This window comes from Ostrinia furnacalis, unplaced genomic scaffold, assembly GCF_004193835.3.
Source record: "Ostrinia furnacalis isolate ACB-3 unplaced genomic scaffold, ASM419383v2 OfSCF1242, whole genome shotgun sequence".
In the NCBI taxonomy this organism is placed as follows: domain Eukaryota; kingdom Metazoa; phylum Arthropoda; class Insecta; order Lepidoptera; family Crambidae; genus Ostrinia; species Ostrinia furnacalis.
In genome coordinates this window covers 948942-959140 of record NW_021131481.1, presented here as the reverse complement: position 1 = coordinate 959140, position 10199 = coordinate 948942, and the positions used below count along the sequence as shown (strand labels likewise).

The 10199-nt window shown below is 40.4% G+C and overlaps 1 protein-coding gene across 1 annotated transcript; it reads right to left on the bottom strand.

Moving 5' to 3' along the window:
* Positions 1-66: 66 nt before the first annotated feature.
* On the bottom strand, positions 67-10149 carry LOC114352039 (vesicle-fusing ATPase 1-like). The gene is made up of 15 exons (XM_028303483.1): positions 9998-10149; positions 9706-9794; positions 8995-9124; positions 8263-8348; positions 7704-7849; positions 7122-7263; positions 5754-5896; positions 5479-5678; positions 5268-5400; positions 4530-4732; positions 3901-4089; positions 3151-3283; positions 1811-1968; positions 776-960; positions 67-244 (listed from the first exon to the last, which is right to left on the bottom strand). The coding sequence occupies exons 1-15, from the start codon at positions 10007-10009 to the stop codon at positions 82-84; spliced, it is 2112 nt and encodes a 703-aa protein (XP_028159284.1). The 5' UTR covers positions 10010-10149; the 3' UTR covers positions 67-81.
* Between the last annotated feature and the right edge of the window lie 50 nt (positions 10150-10199).

Genomic DNA, 10199 nt, shown 5'->3' with positions numbered 1-10199 from the left:
GAAGGATGGGTAGCTAGGGGTCATTGGACAAAATTCTACGTGCTCACGGACCGGTCTTTAGTAATGCTGATTAAACTTTACTCACTTGGCTCCGCGCATGTCGTGCTGTATCTTGGCGAGGTCGCGGCGCGAGAAGGCGTCGCTTTGCTCCAGCACCGTGATGACGTGCTCGGGAGTGGACAGGTTGGGCACGTGCAGCACGCCAGTAAACGCTGATAGCACCTCCATGTCTTCTAGCACTTGTCTGTTGTTAACAGAATAGAAAAACATTTGTTGTACTCACAAAGGACTCGCAAAAAATACATATAACAATAAACATACAGATGGCGCAACAAGAAAGTACTTTCGTGCCAAAACATTTCGTTGAAATTTTGTGACGCGCCGCGCAGCGACGCTCAAATTTAATTAAAGGACTTCCCCACTTTTGAATGTCGTCGCCTGCGCAGCGTTAACGCAATTCTACGATGACCAAAGCGAAGTTGAGAGGTTTGCGTTACTGTTCCAAAAAAGCCTAGTGCTTCGTAACGCCGNTAACGCCGAGTCGATAACGCTGCACCGGCGCTGGCAAGAAGACGACGCTCGAAAGACACTAATGTGAGATCTCGTACTACTACACTCATGTATGGGATATACGTATATTGCTCCTACACTTGTCTATGGGGAATTACTTCTAAGCGCTAATAGGGCCCAAAAGGTAAAGACAACGGGTTACCTGTCATAAGAGCCAAAATATTATCTAATCTAAATGATATAACTGGTAATTTCTCCAACATACCTGCGGCTGCTAGTGCACAGAATGAGCAGCTTCCGTCCTTTTGGCGGCTGCTTCTTCAATAACACCAGTAGAGCCTGCAGCGTCAAGTTGGAGTACCGCGGCCCGATGGGCCCGTAGTCCAACAGCCGCTCGATGTTGTCCACGAGAATACAGGATAAAGTCGAGCGGTAGGCGTCGTCGAAGTACTGTGGAGAAATACAGATTCAGTTGATATAATGGTACTTCGTGTAGTTCCCGAAGAGCAGCGACTACCACCTCTACCCGTGGATAACTTTGAGGAAACTAAGAGCGCTTTCACATTTAGGCGATTTAGCAGTGCGACAAACGCGCGACTGACGCGCTGCCGAAAATTTCATACTATGTGTGTAACCCTTAATTTTTTTTTATTTAAAAAAAATATTTTTATTAGAATTTTGACTAGGCTGAATGAGATATTATCTTTGCCTGCGTCGAAGGTATTCTTTAAAAATAGGTGACGTGAGGTCATTTTCAGCGGATGCATGCCTTCACATTATAAGAACGCCGCTGCCGCGCTACTAACGCCCTAATGTGAAAGCGCTCTATTTCTTATATGCGCTAACATCAAGCCTCTCCAGCATAAGGACTGTATGCTAGATCCTCCATTTACCTCGTGCCATCGTGTTCCTGCAGTCGATACTTTAGGCTGCGTTTCCATCAGAGATGTGCGAGGATGCGTAGCGAGGGATGTGTTTGTAAAGAACCAATAGAATCGCTTCATATACCGAGGCGAGATAAATGTAGCGACGAGTGACGCAAAATAAAGGCCTTATGATGATGACTAGTTGAAACTAATAATGCAAAACTAACGGAATTGATAAAAAACCCATAAAACTCATTTATTTCTGTAAATAGGCTTAAAAAAAGCACTTTTACATATATTGCTTATATGCTGCTGATAAGAGAAATACTGTCAACGTCACATCAGTCAAGACTTTAAACTTTTCTGTAAAATAGCACTTAGGTATTGCCGCTACACAAGATGCCTGAATATTGACTATCGTCTAGTTATCTTACCTTCCTAATCTGCAAGCACTTGGCGGTCTCTGTAAAGCCGACCATGTCCTCAGGCGAGCACACTTTCACGAAGGGGAAGTCTGATAGCTTGGCTAGTTCTGCAGCGAGAGCCGTCTTGCCGCTGTTGGGAGGTCCTTCCAGAAGGACTGACACTAGGCCTGCGTGAGAGAATACTTGTCAATAACCTGCGAAATTGTGGCACATGATGCACATCACTAGGAAGAGGCGTTTATCTTAGTGTGGCTAATTGAAATTGTATAGGTATTGTTGGCGACAGACCTTTTTTATATGCGTTTTTTGTATTTTTTTCTTTTGGAATGTTTTTTATATTTTGACGCTTTGTTTTTTTTACTTTTTTACTTCAGTTGTTCATTAAACACCATTAGTCAAAGACGTGTTTCAATATAGTAAAAAGTGAACATCTCCAAATCAATTAAATATATTATATAGGTATAGTAACGGGCACACCCGGTGCCCAACAAATGGTCCTTCGCGGTAAGTACTAGCTTATTTACTTTATAGTGTTGCCTTCAATTTTCCCTATTATGCTTACTAGAAGCAAGAGGAAAATGGCTGAGCAAAGTGAGCAACCTACCGCTACTACTATGGAACCAATGAGTTCATGCTCGTCATCGGCTTTGCCGCAATTGCCCCACACGACACAACCATCATCCGCCTCGTGCCCTTCGGGCCGCTCAGGCCGTTCTAGCCGTTCCAGCGCCACCGTGGTGGCGCAGAAGCTCGCGGCGCAGGCCGAGCACGCACGCCGCGTCGCCGAGCTCGAGCGCGCTGTGTATATTTTGACGCTTTGTTTTTTTACTTTTTTACTTCAGTTGTTCATTAAACACCATTAGTCAAAGACGTGTTTCAATATAGTAAAAAGTGAACATCTCCAAATCAATTAAATATATTATATAGGTATAGTAACGGGCACACCCGGTGCCCAACAGGTATTGAAGAACGTAAGTTAGATAACGTAGACGAGGAATGGTTTCAAAATTCAACCCATCAGGGCAGGGGTTCCCAAAGTGTGCGCCGTAGAAAGTAAAGAGAGGCGTCTCGTGAGTCAATCCTTGCGTAGCGTTGGCGCTTGAAAACCGTTGATACCCTACCCCTCCCACGTCTTTACCCGCCCGTTTTTCGACTGTATCTTTTTCAAAGGGTACGCCGCGCGCCCCTTTAACACGAAATCACGAAATAAAAGTTGTCATTAGGTACATTGCAAACCCCTAAAATTTTCACATCTGGAAGAAAAATTATGCTACCGACACTAAGGATTTCTTTACATAAAAATCATAAGTTGGATGAGACTTCGGCAGTTGATGGATTAACAAACTTACCGCTAGCTTCAGTAGCCCTGGCCTGCTGGATATACAGCTGGCCGTCTTCCAGGAGCGACGATACTGGAGTGCCCCAGTTGATGATGCCCCGCGACAAGAAGTGCTCTAGGGCTTCGGCTGCTGTGCCGAAGGCCTGGTGATGGGAATGTGTCACTATTATAAGGGGTATAGAGCTTTAATTCCTATGGAACTTAAAGTACCTGATAATTGAATGACAAATTGATAGAGATACAGGGTGTTAGGTAAATGGGTATATGAGCCGACACTAGCCCATGTTAACATGGGCGTATAAATGGTATGGTGAAGTCAGAAAATTGATATCTTCATTTTAATTATTTTAATTTTCATACAAATCGGATTTACCTAACACCCTGTATACAAGTAATTGTTTCTAACAGTGTCGATTTTGTTGATATAAATGTCAATTTTTTATGACAGCAAACAAAATATAAAAGGTCGTACACAAATTTCATACATCGGTGAATCTTGATGATATTAGCTTTGCAGCTATAAGACTTTAGCTCTAACCTAGTCTATTACCGGTTCTTAAAATATAAAAATCAAAGATTCAGCACCTGCAGTCTTCTTGTCCTGTCTTGTCTCAAAATTGTATCCAAATAGAACACTAATGCCCGTCTTTGCCACCAATCCCTAATTTTTAAGTGACCATAACAGGATTTTTTTTCATAGGGGTCACTTAAAAATTAGGGATTGATTGTGAAAACGGGCATAAGTCTAAATAACACTTACAGGCTTGATATCGTTCTCCAGCGCGTGTATGAAGTCCATTCGCTCCACCATTAGCTTCTCCATGGCTTCAGGATCCACCTCCACCTTGCTTGACGCCTTGATAAGCCGGTTCATAGCAGTCGACTGGGCAGCACGCACCAGACCTTCTAATTCTGCACCGGAGAAGTTCTTCGTGAGGGCTGCTAGTTCCTGTGAAGAGATTTGGAAATATTATACTGTGGTTGTTGTTTGTGTGGATGCTTTTTAAGTGAGTGGTCGTAGGACGTATCTTACTCTTCTAGTTATCATAGTAAGTGTCAATCGTGTTCAGGATCTTTGTTAATGGCATTTTCGAAAACAATGTTGTCAACAGTTCTTTCATTCATCTTTCAATTCCTTTGTCAGAAAGGAAGAATTAAAAAGGTGTAGGAAAAGTAAAGAGCACAACTGATTGGAGGTGACGTAGTTTGATAAAAAACTTATGGGGGAAAAGTATTTTTATACAGTGAAAGTGTATATCAAATGACGATGACTGGTGTAGACATGAATTTAAGCATTGCCCCAAATAATAAGATGGCTTCCCAATAATGTTGAGTTTGTTTCAAGTTTTAAGAGGAAATTCATAAGACATCACTCACAGCTATACCAACCTTAGAGTCTACATCCTCAGCAATCTTCTTATATTCCCTCATCCGTTTAGTATGGATGTTCAAGATCTGTACGCGTCCATTCTCATCAGGTAGGCCGATCTCCATCTGCACTTCAAGACGGCCCGGTCGGAGTAAGGCCTCGTCAATCATATCGCGACGATTGGTCATGCCGATGACGAGGATGTTGTTGAGTTGATCCACACCTAGGGTAAAGAAAGGTTTAGCAATGAATCAGGCAGGTGACCTTACTTGGCGCTACATCAGCCAGACACAAGAAGGTTGAAATGCCTGATCTTTAACTGCCGAGAGACTAGAAAATCATGTTTGGGGCTCTTTGGTGACCCCCAATCGCGGATTTTAAATTTTAAAAGCTATTACAATGAGGGATTTCGCGAATGAAAGATCCGCTAGATGTCGGGATGTGGATGTGTGGTCTGACTGCTGCGTGATTGGTGGATTTTGACATATCTGTCAATGTCATGTCAAAAATAACGAATCATGCAGCATTTGGACCTCGCGTCTACGTATTGCGATCTGGCTGATTTTTCATACGCGAAAACCCTCAATGACATCTAAGTTACACCGATTTCTTATAAAGTACGGTCGAGAACACATTTTTGTTGCAAAGTTCATCTATTACAAATAAGATGAATATTTATGGTCGGTAGGTCAGAAAAGGGCGTAAACTGAAATCTAGTGAAAGAGAATACCTGAAAGAACTTATGATATAGAACTCACCATCGATCTTCGACAACAGCTGATTAACGACCGTATCGTGAACGCCTGTGTTGCCTCCCACAGATCCTCTGGCTTTGCAGATGGCGTCGATTTCGTCGAAGATGATGATGTGGAGACCACTGTTGGGGCCAGCCTGTAATTACATTTCGCATTAGCCAAATATTCTCCGACCAACATTTGGACAAACGTTTGAGAATTACATATTACATACCCTCTTTTCTTCTTCCTCAGCATCGGCGAAGAGCCGTCGAATGTTGGCCTCGCTCTCACCAACGTATTTGTCCAAGATTTGTGGACCGTTGACGATCTTTGGCTCCCGAGCGTTCAACATGTTACCGATTTGCCTCGCCATCAAAGTTTTACCCGTACCCGGTGGTCCGAAGAGCAAGATGCCTTTGACGTGCTTGCAACCTGTAACCCATTTACGACGTTAATGTTATATGTTTATGGCATAAATTCAAACAAGATAAATGGAGCATTTGTTACCTAACTGCTCGACTACTTCTGGCGGGAAGACACGTGAAGCAAAGGCTCGTCTGAAGATAGCATTGAATTCCCTGTCCAGACCACCGATGCCCATCTTTCCGAAGTCCCAATCGGGGTTTATAATGGACTGGCGTGGTTGCTTCCTGTAACATTTTGTTAATTAATACCCATTTATTGACCGAGCAGTAAGGGACTGCGCACATTATCGCCACTGGATTTTTGGGTGACAAATAATAACAGTTTTAAAGGTTGAATTTGCAATGTTAATATTTTGACCAGCCACGGCATTAGGACTACCGAAACAACAGCCTACATTGCAATTTCATTGCGGTCTCTAACTGATATTCGAATGAGGAAGCAATTTTTCAGAAGTATCGAAGTTTTTAAAATCCTGTTTGCTAGTTCTAAAAAAAAATATTTCAGTGTAATACCGAAATTGAAATAGTAATTTTTAATCTACCATCAGCTGTGCATTATTTTAATCATAAACTCTAGTGTTTTTGTTATGACGGCGTAATAGTGGCCAGTTGGTACGCCTTATCTGCCTTTAGGGACCTATTCTATTTATATGCACGCTGGAATAAGCTTTGTCTGCGCCGCGCTATTCGAGTTTTATCAACCTTTCACGCGCAAAAGATGTACGTGAAAATGCGGGAAGGACACAGGGTCAGACAGTCCTCTATCCAAATCTCTAGGGTAAAATAAGTATGTCTGTCTATTTTCTTCCAGACTTCCTTTATTCCTTGTTGTACTGACTTCATTAAATTCATTTGGTGTGTAATGAGTTAGGCACACATTTAATTATGGTGGTAATTTATCGATAAGTTCATTTATAGTGCCAATTTAACAATTTTATTTTTTTACCATCTTGATTCTCGTGAGTTAGGACGCACTGTTTTATGACCTATATGGACACACGCTTTTACTAGTTACACGCTAGTCTAGCAAGTTCGCGACAAGGGACTTCACGTCATGAAAGTTACATTCCGTACGCTAACAATCTCCTCCATGGCTGAAAGGATAATTTAATAGGTCATACAGTTCCACACAATATACAGTTACACAGAAACAGAGTGACTGACAGAGCCCGCAGAATCGCTAAAATCAAGTGGCAGTGGGCGGGGCACATAGCTCGAAGAGTTAATGGCCGCTGGGGCAGGAAAGTTCTTGAGTGGCGACCACAAGCCGGAAGAAGTAGCGTGGGCAGGCCTCCCACTAGGTGAACCGACGATCTGGTGAAGGCCGCTGGAGGTGCCTGAATGCGAGTGGCCCAGGACCGGTCTTTGTGGAAATCCTTGGGGGAGGCCTTTGTCCAGCAGTGGACGTCTTTCGGCTGAAACGAACGAACGAACGAACAGTTCCACTTACCCTTTAGCCTTGCCAACCAGGTTGAGAGAAGAGTTCTCGGCCTTATCGAACTGGATGCAAGCGTCGGGCAACAGCCGGCCCATCTTCACGCGGCGGGGTACCGCGTTCGCTGCACCAGCGGCCAATGCTTGGACGTCCACAGCTAGGATAAAAATTGATTTAAAAAAAGTAAATTTTAATGAACAGTTAAGTCCGCGCCAATAGGAGATCTCAATCATACAAATAGTAATCTAGAATTATTTGAATGTAACGGGAAAAGTGTTGCAATATAGCAAAACTCACGTACCCTGTCATTAAATACGATCAATCAGTACGGCTAGCACGAAAAACTTTCGAGTTCAAATCGTTTGCGTACTAGAATCGCCATCAAAAGATTTAGTAAGAAAACTACAACAGCGCCCTTGTGAACGTGTCGTAAAGTGAACTTAGTATGAGATGTGGTTGCACGAAACTCATTTTGAGAATCAAAATTGTCACTTTATCGTTTAATTCGAAGATTGAGTATCTAATTTTATCGAGTACGCAAACGATTCGAAGACGAAAATTGTTCATGCTAGAGGTACAGAACAAAATATCACTAACCTTCCAAGTTCTTCACGATCAGCGACAGGACTTTCTTATCTTGGAACGAGAAAGCCAACTGCTGTCCAACCGTGAACACTTGGTTGGAAAACTGGATCAAGAAGTCGCGCGCCATCTGCTCTGAGTCGTAGGGGTCCAGGGAAGTGCTGTAAGGGATCGATAGTAAATGACTATTGAAGCGATTAGATTTTGAACCTTCTATTGATGGGATTAGGTGCAGTATTAAAATACAGTGTAAGTATTTTTAGATATATTTTTTTCCTCTTTTTTATCTGCAATCAGCCAGCTGCTTCAGAAGCGAAATAGATTCATTAGATTAATCGAAAAACAATTCTTATTGTCTTATTAACAGTCTAAAACTTATACCATTATTAAGAATTTTTAATGGATGTTTGAACAGAAATACAAAAACAAAAAATCAAATACAACGCGCGGGAAGGTGCTGAGAGAAAACACATAGAAAAGTAATGATATGAAGATTTAAAAATCGATAAAGAGCTAAGCTAATGCACGCGGCGCATATCATATTAAACTTTAATCGAATTACGTTCACACTTACGTTTTCTTCAGCATGAAGTCTGCCTCTAAGGTCACGCTGCACAGGCATTCTGCGCTCTGAGGCTTGAACGGCTTTACATCTATAGGCTATTGAAGATAAAAACAACAATACAATAAACAAGACATTTTTTTTTTGTGGCTCGCACGGCTTGTGCATTTGCCAATGACGGGGTGTAAAGGTTGGGAAACGGATTTTAAAGGAAAATACCCGGAAAGAGCGAAAATTTTGAAGGATCAGGCAGGAATGCTCTTATTGTTATAACATACATACAAAATAAGGGAAAATTAGGACTACTATTATTGCCTAAGTTATGTAATGTTTATGTAACATAATGACTATATTGTCATGAGGTGCTGCAACATATTTTAATGATGTACAAATTAACAACTTTAGGCACTTTACAAATACATCACACAGGAAATATCTCTGATAACTAACCAAGTAATTAAGTGGCTATTTTAATTTTTCTGTTTAGATAATTAGAATGATTGTTGATTATTTATAACGAAATAAATACAGTATTCATTTATGACACCACTTTGACATAAAAACATTTCTAAAACATTACAACACACTAAATGACTCACTCGGTGTGATTAGTAAAAAAGATGCAAACAATGATATCATCTGCATAACATCATACTCCACTGTAATTTTAGGCAGTTTAAAATAAAAAAACCACATCAAGTGCTATAAGAAAAGAATGAAATATGAACATAAAATAAATCCTACCTGTCCAATAGATAAAGTAGCCCATTTTCTTTGAGGCGCCGAGAATCCAACTGTCCCACGATCAACACCACTATAGAACCGGACGCTAAAGGCGAAATGCTGGGAAGGACCTGTGGTCACTTCAATATGCCTGTGAAAAGATTTTTTGTATATTTTAATACACAAAATTTCTCAACCAATAATAGTTTTGAACTTTTAATTCCAAAAGTAACAAAACAATCATCTCAATTCTCAAACTTGATGAAATCCCTTGTATTGAATTTCAATTTGTGTCCCCAAAGTGGGTGGTGTACAATTCCATATTTTTTATATTTATTTATGTTAATGTAATAATTTTTAACATTAGACAAACAATTCTTTGATAAATCCCCTATAAAAATTTGTGCAAAAACATGGTGATTCAGCTCAAACACAAAGTTGCCCAATTTTGTGGTAATAGACCAATTCCTTTTTTGTAAATATGTATTGATTACTTGTATAAAAGTATAAAATTACTAATATCCAATTTTATGAAATAACTGTAAAACCATATAACAATCAGTAGTAGGACAGGGAATATTACAGTTGTTATTAGTAGAATTATATTTGATAACATAAAGTTATACACATTTAAGGATACTTGTGGATTTATTTAAGGATTTTTTTTGTGATGTGATGTAATACTGAACATATTATTTAGAAATTTGTTGAAAAAATACAAACAATACTTACTTTACATCACTGGGGAAATCATCTGGATTTATCAGGGCGCAGTTTGTAATGGCCAACTCGTCTGAAGGGCATTTTGCTGCCTTCATACGCTGCAACAAATATCAATTAAATTAATAATTAATTACAATAAGAACTTTATGAAACCGGAGTGAAATGAATATGGAAATAAACATAGAAATATATAAATAAATAAAATATATTCAAAGTGAATCCTTTTCCAGCATATTTTAATGGGCATAAGACAAATTGGATTTCTTTCAAGTAACAGAAGTAATTGTAAACAAATACTTACCATTGAAGACATTTTATTTAGCTAAATGCCCTGAAGCACTAGGTTTGACAAAAATGATTCACGTCGATGTTTTTGACATCAAACAGAATGTGGAGCCGTCACTCGGGCAACGAATGACTGCAGTGAATTTTCTTGTGCTGAAAAACCATTGGGCGAGCGATCAATACCTACTGTTTCGAGCATGCGCAGACCGGCGAAGATA